At 57.1% G+C, this 25298-nt stretch overlaps 1 protein-coding gene across 2 annotated transcripts; it reads left to right on the top strand.

The window, feature by feature from the left end:
• The first annotated feature begins 7683 nt into the window (after positions 1–7683).
• MYLK2 (myosin light chain kinase 2) lies at positions 7684–23465 on the top strand. Of its 2 annotated transcripts, XM_073308686.1 has the most exons (13): positions 7685–8366; positions 8763–8849; positions 9866–10244; positions 10820–11541; positions 12600–12705; positions 14655–14748; positions 15065–15174; positions 15918–16059; positions 17166–17236; positions 17686–17814; positions 18525–18677; positions 19433–19565; positions 20876–23465. In XM_073308686.1, exons 2-13 carry the CDS (start codon positions 8798–8800, stop codon positions 20954–20956), a joined length of 2172 nt encoding a protein of 723 aa, XP_073164787.1. In that variant the 5' UTR covers positions 7685–8366; positions 8763–8797; the 3' UTR covers positions 20957–23465. The 2 variants fall into 2 exon arrangements, with proteins under 2 accessions (XP_073164788.1, XP_073164787.1); XM_073308687.1 differs by lacking the exon at positions 8763–8849 and having other exon boundaries at positions 7684–8366.
• The last annotated feature ends 1833 nt before the right edge of the window (positions 23466–25298 follow it).

Genomic DNA, 25298 nt, shown 5'->3' with positions numbered 1-25298 from the left:
TAAATCGACCCCCTGAGCGCTCTGCCATCGACTCCTGTACTCCACCGCCATGAGAGGCGCAGCCGGAGTCGACGGGGGAGCGGCAGCAGTCGACTCACCGCGGTGAAGACACCATGGTAAGTCGATCTAAGTACGTTGACTTCAGCTACATTATTCACATAGCTGAAGTTGCGTAACTTAGATCAATTCCCCCCGCCCCTCCCCCCCAGTAGACCAGGCCTGACTGAAGTCCCCTAGTTCTGGGAGCGGGAGTTAGCTCTTGGGCGGAGCAGGGCAGCTCACCCATTAGTGCCGTGGTAGTGGGATAAAACATGAGCCAGGTCCCATACTGTCTGTCTCCCTACTCCAGCAAAGCATAAATGCTGCCCTCCAATCATACTACACAGTTCCTTCAACTAAGTGGAAGGCAAAGTTCTCAGAGAAGCCAATTCCATCAACAGAAAATAAATGTGCATTACAAATGAAAAGGCTCAAGAGACTGAAACTTATTTTTCTGAGAAGCTAATCTCAGGTGGTGTCTGAAGAAAAGGGAGCCCTGCAGGATGACTTCAGAGCCAAATCCCAAGGTAAGTAACTCCCCCTTCTCTGGAGATACCAGCTATACAGAATTCTCACTCCTGGAGAGCAAGAAGCTCAAAAGAGCACAGCTTCAGCAAGTAGCAATAAGCAGCCAACAATGTGTATGGGGAAGGTTTTGTCCTCTGTCTACGTGTAAAATCACTAACCCAATAACTGGGGACCTTTTCAGAGGAGCCTAACTCCTTTAGAATTTCAGCAAGTTTTGGGTGATCTTCAAAGGAGCAAAAGAGATGCTCTGGACAAATCCCCAACAGACATTTCCCTGTGCAAAGGGAGAATAAATAGAGGGCTGGAATACCAGAGTCGTGGCGGTGTCATGCTCAGAAGTAAAGGCAAGAGTGAATCCTGTACGACAACATCTTCAGAGATGTAGAATTATAAGGTAGGTCTCTTCCTTCTGGTTTGCAGCCTCTTAACCTTGCTATTACTTTTACTTCAGTGACAGACCAAGTCCATATTGTGACTGAGTAGCTGGGAACTACTTAGTTTTAAAACTTGGTAAGAACCTCTCCTTTCTGTTGCTAAAAGAGCTAGACTGTCAGCTGGCTGATAATTGGGCTGTTTAGTGTCTGTTTGCTTCCCCCCAGCCTTTCCGAATTGCATATTGGCTAGCTAATGCTGTGGCACTAACTTGGGCTGAAGTCAGACATGAGTCACTCTCTGGAAGAAGTCTTGGTACCTCTCTTGCTGGCAGTCCATTTAAATCTTGGCTATTGAATGTTCAGAGCATTTAGGATACATTTCCTCATAATCTTCCCAATAACTTCAGATCAACACTTGGTATTGCCTAGTAGCATTGCACAACTCTGGATGATCATTTCTACAATGCCTGGATTTTTTCCTTCTTTTCCCCATTCCCTTAACGGTATCTGTCACAATATGTTCATAGCTTGTCTGGGGAAATCCTTAGTGCTGATAGAAGCAGTTAAGAAGCTGTTGACTACATAGCTGAGTTTTTTCTCAGCCAAGTCAGGCAGGCTATCTTAAGTTTCAATGCAGCGGCTAGGATTCAGGTAGGGACGCTGTTCTCATTCTGAATCGACACCAACTGCCTCGCAGCCTGCTGCGACACTCAATTTAGACCAGGTATAAAGTTTCCTGGGGAACAGACAAGGTCTGGCTGTGTGGAGTTTCTCAAGCCTATGAAAAGAGCATAAAGGTTAAAGTGTGTGGTGCTTAGAGCTGTGACGCTTGTGTAGCTAGGGAACTGGCGTGCTTGATGCCTTGCCAAGTATCCCAGGACACTCTGTTTTCCAACAAGAGCCAATGTGGATGCTGGCTCAAGTTCCTAAGTGGAAAAACACTTGGCATTTTCTTGTTCGTTTCCTGCTCTCAAGAGCAACCTGGAGCACTGTTATAAAAAGTCATTTTGAGGTGCGACTTTTTGTTGTTAACCTTGGACTCTCAAAGTGACAATTGGCCCAAGTGCCTAAGGAATCTGTGTCTAAACAGAATCCAGTCAGCATTCCCGTTCGTAGGTGTTGACACCATCGCTCCTGAGTGCTGGGGTAGGGAGAATAAAAACACTCTGCCCTCAACTTTGCCTTACTCCCCCTCCAGTAACTACATTATATAAAAAAAAGTCTAAGCAGGGAGGGGATGTTCCTCTAACTGTGCCAAAAACCTGGGCTATCCTAAAGAGAGCGCCTTTCACGTCTTATCTATGTAAACGATCTGCAGACTCCATGCTACCCATTCGTACTTTCTAGCACAGTTTAAAGGCTCCATCCTGTAACGCGAATCCTGCCTGCCTGCACATCTTTGTCTGGTACTGAAAGATGAAAACTACAACTGCATCGCCTGTTGTCTGTACTCCTGGCTCTCATAGTGTTTGTTTTCCTGGAGCTTCATTAGGCAATCTCACAACTCTGTCACTGGCTGTTAAATAGACAAGCTCAAAATGGAGAGGAAGAGTTGAATGGAATAGCCTTGGACTGGTGTGTGTGCTATTCCATGAAAAGCAAAGTACCTCACTCTTCCAAAGGGGGTTTGGTGCAGGGACAGAGCAGACAATTGGGAAAAGATGCAGCAGTATGTGGCTGGAATGAGTCTTGAGAGGTGGCTTCTAGGTATCTTGGCTGCTGCTCTAAGGAAAGGAGACAATTTTTAACAGCATATTGGTAAGAGGCTATAGTTGGCTTAAATGTCCCCTATAGCCATCCAGTCCCCTTGGCAAGTTTTCCTGCTTGCTTGCCCAAAGCCAATAAAGTAGTACCTTTCTCAATATGCCTCTGGTGTGTACTCTGAGCTGTGAGTGAACTGGTCTTCTGGTCAATTGACAGCATAGCTATCATTCCTAGTCTCATACAAACTTAACTCTATAGTCCATGTGTGCAATGGAATCCATTGATGAAAGCTAAGCTTCTGCCTCATGTATAACTGAATTACCACCTTGAGTAACCTTCTACAAGTGGCAAGAGCTGGCCCTTCAGGAGCTTTAAACCAAGCTGCTCTGCAGGTCTCCTATGATTTCTGTTCTCTTCTGCAGTACCCTTGCTTCTGCAATAAAGGATTTAGGTCCAGATCCTCAAACAGAGGTGGCTAGTTTCCACTTATTTCAGTAGAAGTTAAGAGCATAAATACCTTTTAAGGACTTGTGCCTTAGTCCTTAACCATGCTAGGCGAAACCTGTGCACTCTGCCTGCTTGGAAATGCAGCCAGGGATGCTGAAACAATAATGATGATGTGAACTAACTGCACAAACTACTGTGTCGTGTTAGCTTTTAAGCCTAATGATGCATCAAACTGTAACCACTACTAATCTTGTTCCAATCACTTTGGCAGAGAAGTTCACTGAGTCTCCTTATCCACCCACCATTGATGTCAAAGCTGAGTCGTTGACCCCTTCCTTGCCATTGCAGGACTGTTCTTGCAGGCAGTTCTCCAGATTAATTTTTTTAAATGACCTCACCAATACAGCTACCACTATCTCAACTGAGTCTCTCTCTCCCTCCCTTCCTCCCCCCCAGCAAATGTTTTCTCATTCCCATCTTCTCCTGTTAGCCAAAACATTCCTTAATTTCCACCCCATTCTACATGTGCTGCTGGGCTGCAAGTGAGTTACCAAGGGAGGGGCCAGAGAACCAGCAATCAGGTTAGGAAGCTGAGTCCAGCTGGGAACTAACAGCATCACTGTGAGGACATAAGATTACTTCCACCTCCCCTTCCACTGAAAGGAATCAGTGCATCACAATAGTGGACAATACAAGAACATGCTAGTACAGAACAGTTCATGGTCTTCAGTCCCTATGATGCCGTGTTGTCATGTGAGTTGGCCACCAGTTTTTAAAAAATACATCTTTTGCTTCCTTCCTGCCAGAGCTGTTCCAAATACTATAGCTAGGCTGTGACAAGTGACCAACAATAGACTGTTGCCTTGAGGCAGTCAAGGAGCACCATGGAGTTAAATGGCTTTAGTGGTCAAGTGCAGTGTGTGTGTATGGTGTGATTGGAACAGAATCTCTCAGATATGGACTAGCCCTGCCTGTCACCGGGATACCAAAATGTGCTCTTGGAAAAACCACCTCAGGCAGACTCCTTTTAAAACCTAATATTTTATTCACTGACAGGTTACAAAGATGATAAATTGCTGTCAAAGAAGTTCTGGTCCCAGCTGCTCTCATGATGAGCCTTACTGGAAACCTAGTTGTTATGGGGCCATGTCCCATGCTAGGTTTGAATGCTGGCTGGGAGCAGAAGACATAGGACAGCAACAGGAACGGGGAATGAGGGTCGAGAGAACAAAGTGAGGGATTGTGGCATATTTCTTCACTTGCCTTAAGATTCGTAGATGCACACGGCTGGTCACTAGACAGATTTGCATCAAACTACCATGGTGTGAACTGAAGCTGACTTACCTGTTTTGGTGCCAGTCTGTGTAAATGCCATTAGTTTAGAATAAAACCCATCAAAATGGTTTGACTTTAGCAAAGTCACTTGAGTCACATTTGGTCTGAAATATGCATCCCCGCACAGACTTGGCCAAGGCCTAACTGACTAGGGCAGGTCTGGGTGTAGCTCAGTCCTTCGGGCTTGATCCTGCAGGCACTTGCTTGGTCCCATTTGAAGGGAACGCTCCTGAGCAGAGTAAGCCTTACTTATCAGAGGAAGGCTGTGCAAAATCATTTGCCAACAATCCCAAAACTGGCTTCCTTCCATCCCAGCTTTCTGAATTGAGCAGAGCTGACTTTTCCTTGCCCAGTAGCCCAACTAGTCGGGCAGCAAGCTGCCTCTGCTCTCTCTGGCTAGAAGCAGGGCAACTGCAGCAGCCTGTTGGATACTTAGCCAAACCCATGCAGGCTTTCCTTGCACAATCCTCCTGAGACTTTGCACTCTGCTGCAATTCCCTCTCCCCTCCCCCCCACCCTCAAAATCCTAATGTTGAGGCAGAGTGAAGGCCCCCAGATCTGCTGGATCCCTAACCTAAAAGGAAAGGGTGGAGCACAAGTGGAGAGGGAACAATGTAAACTGCCCCCCATAAACAATGCTCTCGTCATTCAGTACAGTCCAACCTGAATCCTGGCTCATCTGTTAGTTAAATCTTGACTCTCAGCCCAAGAATTAGGGGACCTGCTGCCTACTTAAGAGCCTGCAGCATGGCAGAGCAGCATCACTTGAGCTCTGCTACCAGGCCTCAGGGCTCTGCATTGTTCGCTTTGAGAATGCGAGGGCATAGGGTGCCTGGCACTGAATACTAGCCCTGTCCCTTGGGAGTGGAAGCCATGAAGCTCTTTGCTGGGTTGGGCACCCTATAGCCTAGGGGCGAGAGAAGCTCTTGTGGCTGTGCGGAGGGCTGGCTGCAAACCCTGCCTCTCCGATATTAGGCAGTGGGGCATCGGCTAGTTGTGCTGTAACTGAAAAGGTCATTCTTCACTGCCTCCAGTTTTCCAGTGCAGCTGATCAGGGAAGAGGGCAAGCCAGGGCAACACCTCTCCTAACCAGTTCCTTTTAAAGACCCTGCTCAGCGTCACCACCTCCCAGGGTTGGGGATGTTTCCAGGCCCCTTCTGGCAGTTGAGCTTCATGCCAGGATCAGCAGTGACTGTGCAAATGAGTATCTTCCTCAGCAGGCTTTAACTGCTTCCCTGCTGGAGGCTGAGGGGCTGAAGCTGCCCAGGCTGCCTGAGCTGTGTTATCACGCTTCATTCAGCCCTGGGTGCTATTTATACGCCTCATCCCACTCCCTGGGAGGTAAGGCAGTGCAATAAGACCCATGGTACGTAGCCTGGGCCTCAGTTTCCCCCTAACTGACTGGCCCTAGATCACACTGGGACTAGATGGCTAAGCAGGGAATTGAATCCAGGTCTCTTGTTTTAGACCAGCCCCTAACTACTGGACCATCCTCTCTCTCTTCCTCTGAGAACAGCCCTAGAGAAGGTTGCAGTAGGGCACAGCAGGCTCCTGAGGGGCATCACGACCCAAACACCTCTAAAGGCTGTGCCTTATCCCATGGGGTCCGGTGGTCTCGGTCTTTGGCGATCACTGGAAGTACAGAGCATTGTGGGAGTGCTGATAGGGTGCTTGCTACCCTTGAAATAGAAAGGCACGGTCCTCCTTCAATGCTTCCAATCTAGCAGCAGGCCCTACCTACCTCTGGATCTCCAATCTAGTCTGGTGCGTGCCGCATATTGTGGGCTGGCTCTGGCGAGGGGATCACCAAAGAGTTGGTGGCAAGGATGTGGTCTAAGAAGGGAGGGGAGGCTGTTTGGGATAGGAGAGGTATGTAACTAATCATATAACAGCTGAGAGTAGTGCCAGCCTGCACCGCCTACTGCAGCTTCTACTGAATCCACCTCTTCCTGCCCTCGGTGTTGTGTGCTACTTAACAGCGGGTACGTTCCACCCCAGAAGTAGCTGCCCTCTTAGTGATAGAAGAGGGAAGTTGAGTGCACTAGGTGAGAGGTGCTAGACGAGCCTGAGTCAGGAGTTGTTGTTGACGTCGGCTCGGAAGCAGGCAGCACGGTTATGTCTTGAGTGTCCAGTGCTCTTGTGAGGAGGTGAGGGAGGGAGAAGCTAGGGAGTGTTAACAGGGATGACTCAAAGCTTATGAACTCCAAGCAGTAGGAGGCTGGAGCCCCATCGGAGGAAGACCGCAGCAGGCAAAGGCCAATGTGTGGAGAAGCCAGAGGTAATCCCAGAGCTCTGATGCCCAGCCTCCACTGGGAAGCTCGCCAGCATTGCAACAGCTTGAATTGCACCTTCCTAGTTGCCTAAGTGAGCAACAAGGCTTCTGTCCTGGGAGAGTCTAGCCTCTTGCCTTCTGAGGTACCCAAAGAGCTGCCACCCCTCCACAGCCACTGTCCTAACCGCAGTTGCTGCACCTTCCCATCCACTGTCTCCATGCACTAGTGCAACCTGCCCCGGCAAGGCAGGTAAGTGAATGCTGCCCCCTCCATTTTACAGATAGGAAAACTGAGGCACGATGTGACTTGCCTGAGGTCACACAGCGAGTGTGTCGGAGCTGCCACTAGAGGATGGGGCTCCCGCTTGCAGTACAGAGCTGCAGCCACTAGACCCTGCTCCCCATCTGATGCACCGACGACTAGCTCTTCTTTGCTTTATATCCAAAGGGTAAAAAGTCCAGGCCTCTGTGCTCCCCTTTGCTTTAAGGAGTGGAAGAAGCAGGTGTGACTTAGCCCCTTTCTTTACCCTGCACTTGCTGCCCTAGCATGCCTGGGGCCAGGGGGTGAGCAGTCAGCATGTCTCCAGTTATTAATACTGCACAATAAACCCAATAGCCCTCTAGGGCTTAGACGCAAAGACTGGACACAAACCTCTAATTAAACTGCAGATTGTCTAGCTCCACCCGCCCACCCGATGCTCCTTCTCTCCAGGTGTTGGGGGGGGGTTAGTCTCTGGATCTTTGTTGAAAGGGCGCTTGAGCGTTTTACAAAACGGGAAGGGGACGATGGGCAGGGGTGGGGCTGCCTCCCGCAGGGCCACACCCGCAGTGGGGTTTATTCTCTCCTAGCTCCGAGATTTTAAGGCTCGCTAGGCTGGGACATGACATGCGTTGGGTTCCCAAGTGAAGCTGGTTTCACTCCCGGTTTGCTGGGAGCGCTGGAGGGTTCTCCTGGCTCTTGCGACGGGCCTGCCCCTGACTTCAGCGTGGTGCCCCTGTACCTGGAGCGCTCCCCGGACCTGCCCTGGGCAGCCCCGCGCCTTGGCTCGGGCTGGAGCTGGGCTGTGAACGGGCTGCCGTGTAATCGGGCTGCCCTGGGCCGAGCGGGTCATGAACAAGCTGGGCCGGGACTAGTGACGGCCGCAGAGCGCACAGCGGACGGGCTCTGCGGGGCTGGAGCGTGGCTCCCGCTGGGCTCCCCGGGCGTCTCGGAAGCACCTCGCCGGCCGTGCCCGGGGCAGTTCGAGTCCAGGCGTGGGATCGAAGCCCCCCTTCCTGCGTGTGCCCGTAACACGCTCCACAGGGCGCGGGGGGACTGCACTTTAGCTGTCCACGCCCCCCGACCCCTCTAGGGAAGGATCGTTTCCTGAGCGGCCGGTGGGTGGCAGAGGCAGGGGGCGGCTCTGGCATCTGTTCTCTGTGTGTTTGAATTCCCGTCTCCCCCAAGCCGGAGAGGCTGGGGGAAGAATGGAGTGTCCTTTGAACGCGCTCCAGCAGCGACAGGTGGCCTGAAAGGCGACGCGTAACGGTCTCCCCCTGGTGTAAAGGATACTTCTCTCCCCACACTAATCCGGCTCCGTCCCGCTGAGTATAGAAGGGGCCGGCTCCGTCCCAGCGTTGGCATAGCTCGGATGCTGCTCTGACTGCCTGCTGCAACGGGGACCCAGGTAAGCGGGCCCTCCGCCCCCCAAGGGACACTGCGTTTGGGTAGCCCAGGTCCGGCTCAGCGGGGGCTAGGGGCTGCGCTCTGCTGTGCCCGCCGCTCTCCGCTCCTCTCTGGCTGGCCAGGGAGTTCGCCGTGGCAACCCAGTGCCCAGCCCCGGGGGCAAGGAAGGGCTGGCGGGCTGCAGCCGCTGCCCCGGGGCTCGCCCTGCTCTCGGCGCTAAGCAGCCCTGGCTCCCTGGCTGGCGTGCGGGACGTGCTCTCCCAGCCAGAGGCTCCGCTCCGCGGGTGTCTGGATTCCTGGCCCCGGGGCCAGGCACGGACAGTCCGCCGGGGGGGGGGGGTGTCGCCGGGGGCGCCCCGGTGCATGTGGCCGTTGACATTCCTGCCCCTCTCTCCAGGGCATGGCGAGGGGGTGCTAGGACTCGCGCTCCTGATGGCCGCAGCAGAAGGAAGCGCCGAGCACGTGCTGCGGAGCGTGGAAGCAGGTAGCTGGCCCCGCGCGCTGGCCGGGGAGGGCGGCTGGTCCCCCCAGGACACCGGGCAACCCGAAGCCTACACCGCGGCGTTTCCTGGGCAGGGTGCTGCGGGGGGGGGGGGGGTCTCGCTATGCTGCCTGGTGCGGCTCTGGCTGCTGCTTCCTCCACCCGGGGCTCAGTCCTGCGTGTGGCCCCGGCTAACGCGGGAGCCTCGGCCACCAAAGGCGGCGCTGCGGGCTCCCCAGGGCGCACGGGAAACCGCCCCACCGGAGACCTCAGAGCAGCGGCTGCCCCGTACCGGGAGGTTGGATTCCCCTCTGCAGGGAGGGCGGCCATGCCCCGCGACTGGCCCTTGGGCTGTCCTGGCCCCGCCCGGTCTGCACGCTCCCGCTGGGACCCCCCCAGCCTCGCAATTGCCGAGTCCCCACCTGGTGCCAGCGCGAGAGCGGCCAGGCTGCGGCGCTTGCGAGCAAAACCCCTGGGGAGCAGAGCGTGGCCAAGGCAATGGCGTGAGCCCCCCCCGAGCCCCATGTGCGGGAGGGCTCAGCCTACGGCCCAGCAGCCTAGGGCTTCGGGGGATCCCCACTCTGCAGGCAGCCGCCTGGAGACGCTCAGCTCCCTTCCTGCAGAGCTGCTTCCTCTTGTGCTGATCTGGCCAGGAGCCTGGGGGGAGCGGCTCTGGCCTTCAGCCTCTTGGGCTCTGTCTCCCAGTGAGCCCCAGGGGCCCCGCTCTGGGTGCGTGACGGGGGGCGCCCCCCTCGCCCCGCCAAGGTGCCATCGACCCCTTGTTGCAGGACAAAGGCAGCCCGGCGCAGGGGCAGCCCTGTGGGATGCCCTCTGGAGCCAGGGGGTCGGGAGCGAGAAGGGAGAGCAGGCCTGTCTGGCCGTCTAGCATGGGGTCTGAGCTGAGGGACCTGCCTGTGTAACGAAGGGTAGCTGAGACCAAGGATCTGGGTTTGTGGGTCTCTTCCCTGGGGGTGGATCAGCCCCCTCTGGGGAGCTATTGACTTTCTTCTCTTGTACAGAAGCCTCACCAAAGCCTGCAGAGATGCCCCAGGCTTTAGAGGGCCCCTCAGGGCAGCCAGCTGCTGCCACAGCTCCTTCGGAGGGGGCGCCCGTGGGCCAGAACGCCAGGCCTCGCACCAGCGTGGGGGAGGGCATGGCCCCTGGAGGAGCAGAGAGCCACGCTGGCCAGTCTGCCCCAGCAACCTCGCAGCCAGCGGAGAGAGGAGAAAAGGCAGAGCCTGGAGAGAAGAGCGTCCCCATGGCTGGGAAGGGGACAAAGGCCAGTGGGAAGAAAGCAGTGGCCAAGGAGGGGGCAGAAATCCAGAGCCAGCCTACGGCCTCCAAGCATGAGCCCCCAGCTCCCCAGCGGAGCCTGAGCTGCCCAGTCAGCAGCCAGAGGTAATATCTCACTTCTCTCTCTAGGAATCTGATCCCCCCAGGCAGCTTGGGAGGCTGACCCTGCTGGTTTGGTGGAGTGGGAAGCCCCTAGCTTGTCTCCTAATGCCAGGGTCCCCTCCCTTCATCCTTCCTCCCTGCTCTGCACCCCAGTCCTCCACGTGTGCCTGGTTTGCAGCGTTCACACCAGGATGGGCTCCCTAGAGAACCACATGCCAAAGGGAAGTCACCTGGCAGGGCAGAGATTCCTCTCTGGGGAGGTGGAGCCTATGCTCCCGCATTGGATGCTCTTCTGAGATCCTGGCCTCCCTGGGACTGTCTCCTCTTGGGCCCCACCCTGCAACTGGAGTCAGCCCGCTCCTGGGTGCAGAACATCCCTGATGGGACCCAGTCTCTGGGATCCCCTTCCGCTCACGTACTCGACCTTCTGCAGGGCATGGGACCTTTCCGGGACGGGGGTGTTTCCTTACACGCAATGAGGTGCAGACCAGGGCGAGCAGCTCAGCTCCCTCTTTGGAGACGTTAATGGTGGGTTGGATCAGGTGTGCCAGGCCCACACTGCTACGTCTCCCTTTCAGACCAGGGGAGGAGCCCCAGGCTGTGAAGATGGGAGCCGAAGGGAAGAGCCCGCAGGGTACAGCAACTCCTGCCAAAGGAGTCAGCGCTTTGCCAGCAGAACCCAGTCTAGCGGAGGTGCTTGGCCCTGCTTTGGATGCCCCCAGAGACCAGACTTGTCCAGAGAAACCCACCCCAAGTGAGGTGTCCAGCCCAGCTAGCAGCAGTGGGGACCTGACCCCTGCAGAGCCCCCCAGCTCGGAGGGGCTATCCCACCCGGCTTCAGACGAGACCCCTGCAGAGCCCCCCAGCTCGGAGGGGCTATCCCACCCAGCTTCAGACGAGACCCCTGCAGAGCCCCCCAGCTCGGAGGGGCTACCCCACCCGGCTTCAGACGAGACCCCTGCAGAGCCCCCCAGCTCGGTAGGGCTACCCCACCCGGCTTCAGACGAGACCCCTGCAGAGCCCCCCAGCTCGGTGGGGCTACCCCACCCGGCTTCAGATGAGACCCCTGCAGAGCCCCCCAGCTCGGTGGGACTACCCCAGCTGGCTTCAGACGAGACCCCTGCAGAGCCCAGCTCAGTGGAGCAGCCTCCTCCAGCCTTGGACAGCGCCGGAAATGTGGGGAAAACAGGCCCTGTCGCTGGGGAACAGCCACCTTCACCAGAGGAGGAGGAAGTGGAGCCCCCGCCCAGCCCCTACCTAACGCCAGACTTCGGGAAAGAGGACCCTTTCCAGATACTGGGTAAGGCTGTGCTGTCTCTTAGGCATGTAGGGTGGACTCTGTCCAGCAGAACGGGGGTGCCGGTATCTCTGATTCACCGCCCACCAGTGGTGCTCCAGCTATGGGTTCGCTTCAGACAAAGCTGACCTGTCCCCGAGCCAGGATCCTGCTGCTGGGATGGGAAGCCTTGAGCCCGCTCTGCATCTGGCATGTTCTTGCAGCTCTCCTTTGACACATAGCACGAGACCCAGAGAGAGCCTCTCCCTGTGATATCTAAGAGCAGGGCAGGAGTCCCAAGAGCTCCTGGGACGTGTCACTCAGATCTTTGCACCATCGGCATTGCCCGCCTAGGACAGCGTGTCCTGGAGCTGGGCAGATTGACAGTGCAGGCGGTGCGGGCATGTTCAGAGGGAGGGCAGGCTGGGGCCTGAGCTGTGTGTGGTGGGGAATGCAGGGTTGGACCATGGGGATCGGAAGGCCAGGAGCGAAGGGCTAGCTCTCCGGAACTGAAGTGTGGATGGCACAGCATGGCAATGCCCTGGGGCTGGGCAGTGGGCCCAGGATCAGCAGAGCAGGAGGGGCAGTGCAAGGTGGAAATGTGGGGTGTGGGAATGCAGACCGTGGCTTGAGGGGAGCTTGGCGGTCAGCGCGGAATCAGGGGTCTGTGACTGCAGATGGGGCTGTGAGGATCTTTCAGGGGCTGTTAAGGAGACCGGTGGGGTCCAAAGGGGTCTAACGGGGTTATGGAACGAAACTGGAGCTGCTGATGGGCTCGGTAACCTCATGATTTATTGTCAGGCTCCTGGGTGGTCTGCGGCACCCTTTGCTATTTATAAAGAGGGGGCCACGTGCTGTGACTTAGCCGCGAAGGGACAGGAGTGGGAGGCTAGGAGGTGCTGGCTGCAGGCTGTACCAGGCTTTGCCACTAGGTGCCGGCATCGCCCCAGGCGTGGATGAAGCTCTGGTTCCACCAGCCAGGAGGGAGAGGGGGGCTGCTTCCTGAGGATCTCCCCAGCCCCATAGGCTCAGCTGAGAAAGATGGAAGCAGCTGGGTGGTCCCATGTATCTTGTCTCCGCAGACGATATTCCTCCGCCGCCCGCTCCCTTCGCCCATCGCATTGTCTCCCTGAAATCCGGCACCGTGAACAGCATGTTCAACATCAACACCAAGGAGATGCTGGGCGGGTAAGAGCCAGCTGCCCAGGGAGCTGCTGTGGGGCTGGGAGACTGGCCCGGGGTGCACAGCCGGGCCCCAGCTGTGTTTTCTGTTTTGTGGGAAACTCCATGATTTTGAAAATTTTGTTCCATTTAGAAATAGGGAGGGGAAGCTCCCAACCGTCGACATTTCCTGCAAAATGAAGTTTCCCAAACTCTCCCTTGGACCCATTGAAATAGTTCGTTCTGATGTCATTTTTTGAACCTTAAAAAATGCTTGTAAAACAATGGGGTTGGGTTTTTTTCATTTCAAAAAGCCATTTAGAGACCAAATCAAACCGCTGTGCTCAGAAAACAGCGCTCTGGGACATTTAGATGCTTTCAAAATGTTTCCTTTGTCTTTTTTGAAAATAACCCAACTTTATCCCCATTGCCGTGTCTTTCCAAACCTTCAGACCTTGCCTGGTGATTTCAGTGAAACTTTTCCACCAGCGCTGCTCCTGGTGGTGGCCCTGGCTTGCCACCACTCCCCCTCTCCCTCTCTGCCCACTTTGAGCCCACCCCCCGGGAAAGGTGACATGCACAGGGCAAATGCATGTTACTCAGGGTGAAGGTCTGGGCCAAACACAAGGGGGATAAAGTCAGGGAAGCTCAGCAGCGAGTGCCAAGCATGTTATGTGTGTGGTACCCCCGGGGGCCCGCTAGTGGTGCAGGAGAACCAGGTGGCACTACTCCATTCGGCATGGGCTGGTGCAGTCACTCCCAGCCGGGCAGCATCTCTGCACCCTCCAGGCCTGGTCCCAGTGCGGAGATGATCCTGCCCTGTTCGGCAGCAGCATTGCTGGCTCCATTCAGGAGGGAGACTTGTGCTCAGGCTGCCGGGTAGCCCAGCTAGCAGAAGGTGCTGATGGGGCAGATGTTCTTCATTTGGTACTTGGCATCTCATAGGGACAAGGTGCCCCTCGCTTGGCAGACTGGAGAGACCAGGTGTTCAGCTGAAGTTTCGTCCCAGCTCAGTATAGTGGGTAACCCCTCTAGTGCCTGTCCAGGACCTTGTATGCCCCTTTCATCCCGACCACAGAGGGAGAACCAGAGGTCACCAAATTTATTTGTTTTAAACCTGGTGCCTATTAATTAAAGGAAGTATGTCTTCACACAACACACCATCAACCTATGGAACTCCTTGCCAGAGGATATTGTGAAGGCCAAGACCATAACAGGGTTCAAAAAAGAACTAGATAAGTTCATGGAGGATAGGCCCATCAATGGGTATTAGCCAGGATGGACAGGGATGGTGTTCCTAGCCTCCGTTTGCCGGAAGCAGGGAATGAGCGACAGGGGATGAATCACCTGATGATTCCCTGTTCTGTTCATTCCCTCTGGGACACCTGGCACTGGCCTCTGTCGGAAGACAGGATACTGGGCTAGATGGACCTTTGGCCTGACTCAGTAGGGCCGTTCTTATGTGCCTATTAGCCCACTGTCTAGTGCCCTGCCCTGTTGTGTGGGAGAGCTGGACTGGATCTGTAGAGTCCTGCCCGGTGTTAGCAAGGGCTGGGCATGCCGTGGAGTCCTCCTCCCTGGAACGGAAGTGCTGCTTCTTGGTCATCAGTGCCCTCTTGGAGGAAGGAAATCCATGGAACAGCTCTGAGGGGAGCCTTGCCCCGGGCTTCTGGGGCTAAAACCAAGCTTTTCAGCTTAGGAATGCACCTTCTCCAGGCTTGGAAACCCCAAGAATCCAGTGACCCCCCTGGGACTGAGCTTTAGTTCATGTGACTGGTCAGTTACCCTGAGAACTGGTAACTCATCCCCCTGCCCACTCCTTTCTATGGGGATGCCAGCAAATGGGCATTGTAACCACTTATGTCCCCGCTGAGTTTGGCCCCTTTGCAGCTAGCCTCTGAGCTTGCCCTCTTGCCAGATCATGCCCTTGGGTGGGGGGGATTGCAGCCTCTACTGTCTGCTTTTCTTTGCCCTAGGGGGAAGTTTGGTGAAGTTCGCACATGCACCGAGAGAGGGACAGGGCTCAAACTCGCGGCCAAAATCATTAGGAAACAGGGCTCGAAGGACAAGGTGTGTCCTGAGTGTTCTCCTGAGTCTGCCTGTGCATGTGTCTCTGTGTGGCTGTCTGTGTAGCCATGCATTAGCCCGGACAGAGACAGGCGTCCATCTCTGCACTGGGGCTGCATCACTGGGTGTGTACGTCCGTCAGTCTGCATGCATGTGACGAGGTACGCCTGCGGCTGTGTGTGTTGGCCAACCACCGGAGGGCGGTGCCACCTGGCCTGTGCTTGAGCCGGTGGCTTGGCGTGTTGACGCTGCGGCGGTGGCTGCCGTCTCCCCTGGCCCTGCCTGCGCTCCGTGCGTTGACCCAGTGCGTGTCCCACAGGAGATGGCCTTGGTTGAAATCGAGGTGATGAACCAACTGAACCACAGGAACCTGATCCAGCTCTACGACGCCTTCGAGACGCCCCGGGAAATCGTCCTCTTCATGGAGTTGTGAGTAGCACCCATTGGCGTGGCCGGTGCGGGGCTGCGGCTGGCCGGCCTCCTGGGCGGCTTGACACAGGAGCTTCCGGACGGTGCCGCGCTTGTTCGCCGAGGGTGGGGAACCTCCTTCCTCCTGGGCAGACTTGCTCAGCTGCCGTCCCCTGGTGCAAGTCACAGTGCAGTGACAGGTTCCAGCAAGGGCTCCTGCATCCCCTGTGCTCTGGCTAGGAGATTCGCTGCCCAGGTAGTGCTCATCTCTGCTTGCATCCCAGTTCCTGGTACCCCGCCTGGAAGAAATAATCTGTAGCCCATACCCCTGAAATCAAGGCAATCTCGCTAACCCCCCAGTTGCTCTGCCAGGATCTTGGCTAGCATAGTCTCTCCACTAACCTGTCTAGAACCAGGATGGGGAGCCGACTATTCCCTGTCTGGGGTCTCCCTGCAGAATTCCCCTTCTCTTGCCCACCTGTACCCAGAACGAGTGGCCTCCTGAGCTACCCAGTTCCTCTGCCACGCAACCTTGGCCAGGGGTCTCCTCAGTAACCCACCCTCTGCCCCCATGCTTCAGGAGAGGGGAACCCTCTGTAAGCAGCACCCCGCTCTGCCTGTGCCCAGGCCAGGGGGAGATCCTAGAGTCACGTAGGGGAGCGTTCCTATGCAGGGCAGAGCGGCTCGGCTGTAACTTGCCCGGGCCGCGGTGGCTAGGGTCTGCTTGGCGCAGTCCGGTGACACTGTGGCTGGTCTGTGTGCAGCGTGGAGGGCGGGGAGCTCTTTGAGCGCATCATCGACGAGGATTACCACCTGACAGAAGTGGACTGCATGGTGTTCGTGAGGCAGATCTGCGACGGGATCACCTTCATGCATCAGATGCACGTCCTGCACTTGGACCTCAAGGTGCCACGAGCGGAGGGAGAGAGGGGGTACAGCAAGGCTGCAGCTCCTGGGCTGGGGGGCTAGAGGGGAAACCTTCGCAGGGTTCTGAAGCTGGGCTGAAGGGCTGCTCTCGGTGAGAAGAGAGCCCCTGGCTGTGGGGCCTGGGTGCGAGGAGGGCACATGCTGCCTGGGGGGAACTCAGTACGTGAGAGCGTGACAAGCCCGGCCTGGATCATCTCTGGGGAGAGGACGAAGCCTCCAGAAGCAGAAACTTCCAACTCCTGAGCATCAGGAGTCCCGCTGTTAAGTGGCGGGGGCAACACTGGGCCTCCGAGGGAGATTCCTTGGCTTGCCCACGATACCGTCACCCTGGGCTCCGGCCCGCGGGCTGGTGAGGCTGGAGTCTTGGCTTTGCAGACCAGCCTGGGCCAGGTCATTGTGGGTTGTATGCAGGTAGAGCCTTGGGCTCCGTTCAGACCCGGGGTCTGTCCAGATCCCAAGCAATTCAAAGGGCAGATCTCAGCGTGGCTCTAGGGGGCCTGGCGGGTCTGTGTGCACGTCGCTGCGGCTGATCTGGGTGGGTCTAGGAGAAGGGTTAGCAAGGGTGACCGTGCAGCGTCTGTCTCTCGTTCAGTGCCTACAAACCACAATCTGTGCGTCCGCCGACATACTCTGATGTCAGGGGGCTGCCCAAGGAACACGCTGGGAGAGGAGATTCTCTCTGACTTGCTCCCGCACAGCATGGCCCGGGAGACACTGGCAGTCAGAACTAGTGACGCGATGGCCTTGGTGGGACTCAGTGCTTGGGAAGGGCGGGGATTTTAACTCCTCTGGGGCTCTAAGCCACTCCAGTGCCTAGTAGGAGCTCGGGGGCAAGGATGTTAAAGGTGCAATGGCCTCCACTGAGATGCAAGGACTGGCGCTGTACATGGTCTGGGAACCCAGCAGACTACATCCCTGATGCTTCTAAGGGACAGAGGGAGAAAACTCTCCTAGCCTCCAGCCGGCCTTTCTCCGTCAAGTGTCTCAAACTCCTCTGCGAGTGGCCCGTAACCGTACCCTGGGCTGGGGTAGGCAGGCACGTAGCCACGAGCTGGGTTCTAACTTCAGGAACTTCATCCCTGCAGCCTGAGAACATCCTGTGTGTCACCTCCACGGGGCACATGGTGAAGATCATCGACTTTGGGCTGGCACGAAGGTAACTCCCCTCCCTCCGGGACTGGGCTCGCTCCTTCGCTCCTGCTTTTCTCCCTGCCCGACATCCTCTGTTCTCCCTTCCCATGTCCCCTGGAGCTGGGCAAAGGCCACGCTCAGGGACCAGCTGCACTGGCCTTACGCCTGACCCTGCTGTGGGCCTTAGGGAAGGTCAGGAAGGAATCCCAGTGGGGTGGGGTGGAATCTGCAGTCTGGGCTTGGCAGCAGCTCTGCCGAGTCAGCCATGCCCCACAGGGGATAGTGGTTTGGGGCCGTTATAATAACCGGCTTGGTTCTGCCTCAGGCTGGGGCCAGGCCAGGATGTTTCTTCCCTGGGCTGGAGCAGCATAGAGCCAGGGTGACGTGTGGGCGGAGGTGGTGAATGTGAACGGGGGTGCTGGCACCGGGACCAGTGCCAGGAGCTCTCGCTGACCTGGCTCTTCCTGCCCATAGATACAACCCCCGGGAGAAGCTGAAAGTGAACTTTGGGACCCCCGAGTTCCTGTCCCCGGAGGTGGTGAACTACGACCAAGTCTCCTATTCGACAGACATGTGGAGTCTGGGTGTGATCACCTACATGTTGTACGTGTGGTGGGCACAGGTTGGGTGGCACTAGGGCTGGGGTAGGGTGAGAACCATTCTGGGCTTTAACTGTAGACGTGGACCAGGCTGGCAGCAGAGCTGTGTGGGAGAGGAGTATGAGGCAGCTGTCGAGCCAAGGGCTGGCAAGAGAACTCCTGGGTTCCATTCCCAGCTCTGCCACTGAGTCAGTAGGTGACCTCGGGCCAGTCTCTGAACCTCTGTGCCTCAGTTTCCCCATCTGTAAAATAAGGCAGGCCCTACCTCCTCGGGTGCCTGAGGCATTGTGTATAGAGGGCACCAGCTTTCAGGGCTGACCGTGCCCTTTGGCACCTCTCCCCAGCACTGACTGCCCTTTCTCAAAGGGAGTGGAAAGCCGTCCAGCGGCTGCTCGGAGCTGGGTGGCTGGAACATCTGGGAGGGGCGGGCTGTGCGCGTGGACAGGAAATGGCTCACCTCTCCCAGCTGAGACAGGATGGGAACGCAGCAAGATGCCAGCTGGGAACACACTGGTTCCTTTCTAAGAGCGCTGACCGCTGGCTTCCCTGCCTCTCTCCTCATGATCCCAGGCAGAGGGAGGGAGCGAGCGAGTGGTTTTGTGCAGAAGGAATTGGGACCCCGCTGAGGAAACAGGGCCTGTGTCTTGTCCCTTCCTGAGGCACTCCGAGCACAGCTTGAGACTTGTGATGGCTCCCTCCCTCCTCTCTTCCCAGGCTAAGTGGCCTCTCCCCTTTCCTGGGAGACGATGACGCGGAAACTCTGAACAATGTCCTGGCAGCCACGTGGTACTTTGACGAGGAAGCCTTTGAGGGCATCTCGGACGAAGCCAAGGACTTTGTCTCGAATCTGATTATCAAGCAGAAGAGGTTTGAGTCGAGTCGAGGGCGGCCCAGAGCAATTGGGTCCGGCCAGCTCAGCTGGCATCAGGCACACAGGCCTGGCAGTCCATCACCTCCCACCTGGGGGCAAGCGCCCCCACTCCTTGCCAGTGGGAGCACTCCCGGGACCTGGCCTGGGGCAAGGCTGGATGCTGCTGTCTGAGCCTTGCCAAGCTCGCTGTGGGTGCAGAGACAGGCAGCCCCAAGAGGACGACATGGATCCCTGCCCCCATGTTGATTGACGACCTGGCCAGCCTCCTCTTGCCCGTTCCCCTGGCTGCACCCCGTGGTCACAGCAGGGGCCAGGCAGCATTGACTGCTCAGCCGGATCCTGGCCCTGGGGAAGGCTTCTCATAAGCAAGGCTCTTGGAAAGAGGGAGGGGACTGGAGGCCTTTCCAAGCAGGGAAGGGAGGAGAGACCAGGCTCTGGTGCCTGGTCCTTGCCTCCACGGGGGATCTCTGGGTCAGAGGAGACTGACCCTGCCCCAAGGAGGCAGCCAAGGGTGCTAGGCTCACGTGGCCAGCAGCAGCCTCAGGGCCTGTGCAGGAATATGACTGCACCCTCGTTCCCCCCAGTGTGTTCTTGGGGTTAATTAACACAGGCCCGGGCCCAGCTACAAAGGGCAGCTGGCAGCACCCATGGGTCTCGGGTGGGGGGTGGAAAGCAGGAGCAATGCGGGGCTCCTCGGGGCGATTGAACCCCACTAGGAGCCAGGCGTCACCTGCAGTCCTCTCCCCCGCAGCGGCCGGATGAGTGCGGCCAGGTGCCTCCAGCACCCCTGGCTGAACGACCTGGCTGAGAAGGCCAAGCGCTGCAACCGGCGCCTGAAATCCCAGGTCCTGCTCCGGAAGTACGTCATGCGGCGGCGCTGGAAGGTATGAAGGAGGCTCCCCCTTGATCGCTGTGTGCAGTGGGGACAGTCCGTGCTGGGGGTGAGCTCCCTGTGCTGGGAGCAGGGGGTCGCCGAGCAGGGCCAGCCCATGGGGCGGGCTGGGGCGCTGGCTCCCTGAAGGGAATGGGGGACAGGAGCACCCAGAGAGAGCACTCTGCCCCCACTTGAGTGCACAGAAGAGGAAGCAGAAAGCCATGGGGGAGAGGAGGATGGGGCAGGGTGGTTTCTCTGTGCCCTACCTCTGTCAACAGTATGGGGCAGCGAGGAGGGAGAGCTTGAGGGCGTCTGTGTGCCCTACAGCCTGGGGGAGCCACTGCCCCGACTCTCACCACCCCCGATCCCTGATTTCATGGATTTGTCCCTCAGGGTGACCCCCCCCCCCCGTCCCTGACGTTAAAGGGATGCTGGGGACCATTTTAAACCTGACGTTGACGTGTGTGGTAATTGTGTGGTGTACTCGAAATGGTCTCTGCAGCGAGGAATCATGCTGTGCTAAGGGATGTGGAGTTTTTCTGAAATGTCTCTTATTCCTCATGTGGTTCTTCCCTTACTTCCGTCCCCCAGGCCCTGTGTAAGGGGCACCCTGTGCGTGCACCCCACATCAGGGACTGCTCCTTACGTACGGGTTCCTCTAGGATCTCTGTCCCTGATTCCTTGCCTGCCCCAGGGCTTGGCCACAGGAGGAATCGATGTCAGGATAGAGAGACTCCAATGGGGGGAGCCACTCCCTTTGCCTGCAGTCGCACCCCTAGCCTGGATCTGTGCTGTTGGTTCCCTCTCGGTGGGGGCTGGGCTTCGCTGCCAGCAGCCCCCACCAGTCTCCTCTCTCCAGGGTGCTCTGCACTTTGCTTCTGTCTCTGATTCAATCCTGGCTGAGCGGGTGCCGGGAAGCCATGCAGGGACACAGGGATGTCTGTGGGTGTCCAGCTTATTTGGGCTAAGAAATTTCTGAAAACCTTCCAGGCTTCTGAGCATGGGTGGCAGGCAGCTGGAAGAGTCACTGCTCAAAGACTGGCAGATGGTCAAGAGAAGCATCTCTGTGGCCTGGTGGAAAGAGATCAATGGATCCCCAGTGGCTCATAAAGGGATCCCCAGTGATCCTCTGGCTTTGAGACCCATTGCCGTCTACCACTTCCTAGCACGCCTGCGGTGTCCTGTGCTGGGAGAGTTAGGGACTGGAGTATCTGAAGTCCCCACCGCCAGGGGTCCTACACCATCCCCAAAAGAGGTCTCTTTAACGAGCGCTGTCCAGCCTCCAAATGGGGAATAACTTCTTTCTTGTTTCCCTAACAGAAAAACTTCATTGGTGTGTGTGCTGCCAACCGATTCAAGAAGATCAGCAGCTCGGGATCCCTGACGGCGCTGGGTGTCTGAGTGTGGGGCTGAGCTGGGTGGGATTTGAGCAACGCGTGAGTCAAGGCCAAAGGGCAATCCCCTGAAACCTGAGCTGTGCTCTGAAGGCCTGCTCCCCGGGGCCTGCACAGGAAAGTGGCATGTAGTCCCTGCTTCTGGAGGCAGGAGGATCTCCACTTGGGCTCAGAATCAATCCGCTTCCCAAACACAAGGAGTTCACTGCTGGGGCAATGAATTGAGATATCCCAGTCCTGTACAGATGTGTAATTCCTGCTCCCACTGCGGTGAGATTACTGCTGGATCCCATCCTGCTGAGAGTCCTGCTCTAGATTCTGTCCCTGCCATGAGATTCCTTCTCAAGATTCTATCCCGCACTGTCACTGCTCCAGGGTCCAGACCACTGGGATAATGCTGCTCTGGATCCTGAACTGCTGTGAGCTGACTCCTCTCGGTCCTGTGCCTGGTGTGAGGCTCCTGCCCTGGATCCCATGCTGCTGCAAAGCTGCCTTTGTGGATCTCCTTCTGGTTCAATACCACAACCCTGGAATTCTCATTCTCTGTGACGAGGTGCCTGGATCCTGTACCACTAGGACATACTACAGCTTTGATCCCCTTTGAGATTACTGGTCTGGAGCTCACACAAACGTGGTGTTGCCATCTTAGCACCCTGTATCCCTGCTACAGATTCTGTACAGCTGTGACAGCTACCACTCTGCATCCCATAGGCTCCTGCTCCTAACCAACTGTGCAGTTACCAGCCCAGGTCTCTTCTGTATCCCCTAGTGCGCCTGGATTGTTACTCTGAGTCCCATCCTCCCTGTGCTGCTATCGGCCTGGATCCTTTGCTGTCGTGAGACGACTGCGCTGAACTCGCCGAGCTGTGGAATTGCCAGCTGGACTCCCAGTGCACGGTGCGACCAGAGGTGCGGAGAGCACCTTGCAAACCCTAGACTGCAGCATCCTTAGACTCCACATTGCAATTCCCTGCGTTCTGCTGTTTGTGTTCAACTTCCGTTCTGCGACTTGCAATGGGACACACAGACCAGCCTAATGAGTGGGGCAGGGTCCGTGCACCACACACCAGTCTCTACCTGAGAACCAAGATTCCTGCTCTCTGCCTCTGAGTGCAATAGGAGACACACCATGGCTATGTCACAGGACTGCTGGTCACAGCCTCTGTGCACTGCTGTCTGGATCTGTGCTCCCAGCTCCTGAGTGCAGGAGGAGTAACGTAACTGCGTGCTACTGTCAGGATTTGCACTCAAGCCCTCGGAGTGCAGAGTGTACTCCCCGGCCTGCAGGTAGGATGCCTACTGCCAGCCTCTGGATCTGCTCACCGCTGGACTAGCATGCGAGGCTGCCACTTGAGCAGAAACCCTCCTCTGCCCATGATCAGGGTCCTGGAAGCCGGCGTGCAGGGCTGAGTTCCTGTCAGTGCCGGGAGGCTCCACGCACAGGAAAGGAGGAAGTGCAGAGCACAGATTTCAGGCGCGTTCCCCAGATGGAGGCCAGGGAAGAAAGAAGGCGGCTTTGTGCTAGTTCCTAACCTCCCTGCCCTTCTGCGCTGCTAGCGGGGGGGAGAACACAACCTTCCCTTCACACGTCCCCCAGAAGATAAAGGCAAGAGAGCATCCTAATGCAGACCAGCTGGGCTCGCCGCTCCCCCTCGCACATATGAAAGGACTGCTTCAGCACTGACCACCAACACACAGGAACTACCCTTTGCTCGCTGGGCCCAGGGACCCCCCGATGGGAGGAGAGTGTGGGAGCTCCCTCAGGTTCTGGACTTTCCTTCCTGTTCCATCCTGAGCCTGAACCATTGTGCTCAACAGCTGGCAGGGCTTGGTCCGAGGGAAACCCCCTGCAGACCCGCCATCAAGGTCTGAGCTGCCCAGGGGATCTAGGCCCCTCTAGGGTGGGGTGTAATGATGGGAGTTGCCTCCCCTGGTGATGCGGGAGCTCCTGTGTGGCTCAGTGTACTGACGTAGTAGCTAGGGGTAGGGATGGGAGGATCCTCCATGGAGTCTGCGCCTCTCTTGGGAGGGGTTTGCAGAACAAGTCTGAGGCCACGCCCCTTTCTGTCCAGGTGAACCCCGGGCTTGGTGTCGTCCACGGGCGATTCATTATGAAAAAGCAGGGTGCTAGCTAACGGGCAGCCTGTATCTGTTAGGCACAGAAATAGCCAGACAGCACTTGACCTAGCCCAAAAGTGCCTCACGCAGAACATGGGCACTGAGCCACACCCTCAGCTGGGGTACACTGGTGGGACTCCATTGACCTCAGAGGATCTGCACCAGTGTACCCCAGCTGAGGTCTGTATCTCTTCGCTAAAACCCTTCTCCCTCTGCCCCATTTTCACCCTGGGTCCACTGGATTTCCTCTGCCCAGCAGAGCACAAACCCAGATGTTGGACTCCAGCCCCTGTGTGTGTACCCTCCCTAGCAGCAGCCCCCAGTAGTGCAGAAAGATGTACGTTCTCTTGAGAGGCGCCGGAGCTCTCGGCTTAATGTAAATAAATGTACAGGCCCGATTCCAAGCACTTGCAGTGGATTCTGTTGTACGAGGTGGGAGGGGCTGGCTCTGAGCCCCAGGCTGCCTCATGCTAAGGTCTTCATGTCCCCGCCAGGAGCAGGCCCTGAGATCAGCGAGTGGGTTAAATCTTCTCACCTCCCTCAGCATTTCCTCCCTGCCCATGTGAAACGAGCAAATGATGCTGGGCCTTTACGGAACCCTTCTGCATTAGTTGTGCCTCCCCCAACTTCTCTGGGGTGACCTGACCTATCTCCCCCGCTTTCCACTCACTGCCTTAGACTGAACCCGGCTTCCTGGCTACCAGCCAGCTACGGTACCAGCCTGGGGCCTGGACCTTTGGGTTTCCCTTCCCTGCAGATGCTAGGAGAGCTGAGGATTGAACCCCGGCTCTCTGTAGATGCTCAGGATTCAGTGTCTCAGGTCCCTGGCTCCTGTCCACAGGGTGCCCTGGGCCTTTGTGCTGGGTGAGCAAGAAGCTAGGTGTTGAAGTGACTCTTGCATTTATTCTTAGGCCCTAGCCCTTAGAGCAGGATCTTCCTTCCACTGCAGCTTTGTGTCCCCCTTCTCAGGGCCCCAGCTCCCCCCCATCATTCCCTGCCCTGCTCCCTCAGGCTTCTGGCTGTCATCTCCCCTCTCCAGACACTCAGGGCACGAGGGGCCGGCGCTCAACCTCTCCGGTGCTGAGTGCGGGATAAGAATTTATATCCAATAGAACTGGGTCCCCAAGCTGCTAGGAGTGGGGTGGGGTACTCTGTATGCTGGGATGGGGGACTACGCGGGCACTGAATCTGCTCTCTGCTTAGTTGGAGAGTGGGGGCTTGGGAGAAACAGCAAGGGCCAGGCTCGTTACCATCTGCCCGTAGGGGGCCTGCGTCAAATGAGCTTGGGTCCAACTCCAGCTACCCGTGGGGTGGTATCCACAGCCCAAACCCCACCACCTCCCCGGCATCCCCAGCTGCGAGGACAGGGCTCCCTGCAGGTTGGAGCAGAGGCTAGAGGCAGGGCAAGGTGGGGATGTTCCAGCACCACTGTCCGTGCTGTAGCTATTCTGTGGTGGAGCAGAGGGCTGAGGGTCCAGGCCTGCCACCCTCACCTATGCTTGCGGCCGTTATATTTACACACCAATAACCTAGCCGTCCATGGGGCTTCCTCCCCGAGCGTCCCTTGTCCCCATATGCCACGGTGAGGCTGTGAAGGGCAGGGAGCCCGCCAGGGGCTGAGTAGTGGGCTGTCCCTTTCCAGCCAGGGGCTGAGCCGGTAACGTGCCAAGGCCGGCTGGCCAGGACTGGGGCTGCAGGCTGGCCTCACGGTTCGGGGGAATATGCCCCCTGAGGCGCTGTCTGACGGGGACGTTGGATGCTGCAGTTTGAACGGGGCTGAGACAAAAGGAGATGGTGCAGTTGGGGGCTGGGGCTCAGGGGTGGTGGTGGGGGGTGTTACAGTGCTGGGGGGGGAGGGGGCTGGGCCGCTGAGCCTCCGTTACAGTACTCTGCTGAAAGCTGCCCGGGATGAGGTGTTTCCCTTGAACATGGCGGTTGGGTCAGGGGCCCCTGCCTGCCCTGGGCTCTGCCCCCACCCTGGCTGGCTCTTTGCTCTCTGATCTCACCCGCTTCCCCCGCTCGCTGGCAGTCTCTCTTTCTCAGAGATGGGAGCAAGGCCCCTCTCTGTGAGAGACAAAAATGCGCCTCTCCCCTTGCCACCACGGCACCGGAAGCTGGCCGCTCGGGGCTTGGCAGCGCCACGTTCCCTGTCACTTTCACCACATCTCTCCCTCTGGCTAATGGAGCGGGAAAGGGGGAGAGGCTGTTTCCCACAGCTGGAATCAGACCGA

This window comes from Lepidochelys kempii, chromosome 13 (genome assembly GCF_965140265.1).
Source record: "Lepidochelys kempii isolate rLepKem1 chromosome 13, rLepKem1.hap2, whole genome shotgun sequence".
Classification (NCBI taxonomy): domain Eukaryota; kingdom Metazoa; phylum Chordata; order Testudines; family Cheloniidae; genus Lepidochelys; species Lepidochelys kempii.
The sequence above is the reverse complement of the archived record's forward strand: the minus strand, read 5'-3'. Positions and strand labels throughout refer to the sequence as shown.

What these genes read in the sequence shown, in the direction of transcription:
- MYLK2 (XM_073308686.1), top strand. Translation starts at nt 8,798, where the DNA reads ATGGCCGCAGCAGAAGGAAGCGCCGAGCACGTGCTGCGGAGCGTGGAA. An exon ending in TGCCCAGTCAGCAGCCAGAG is followed by an intron (nt 10,245 to 10,819) that starts GTAATATCTCAC and finishes TCTCCCTTTCAG; the next exon opens with ACCAGGGGAGGAGCCCCAGG. An exon ending in TCATGCGGCGGCGCTGGAAG is followed by an intron (nt 19,566 to 20,875) that starts GTATGAAGGAGG and finishes TTTCCCTAACAG; the next exon opens with AAAAACTTCATTGGTGTGTG.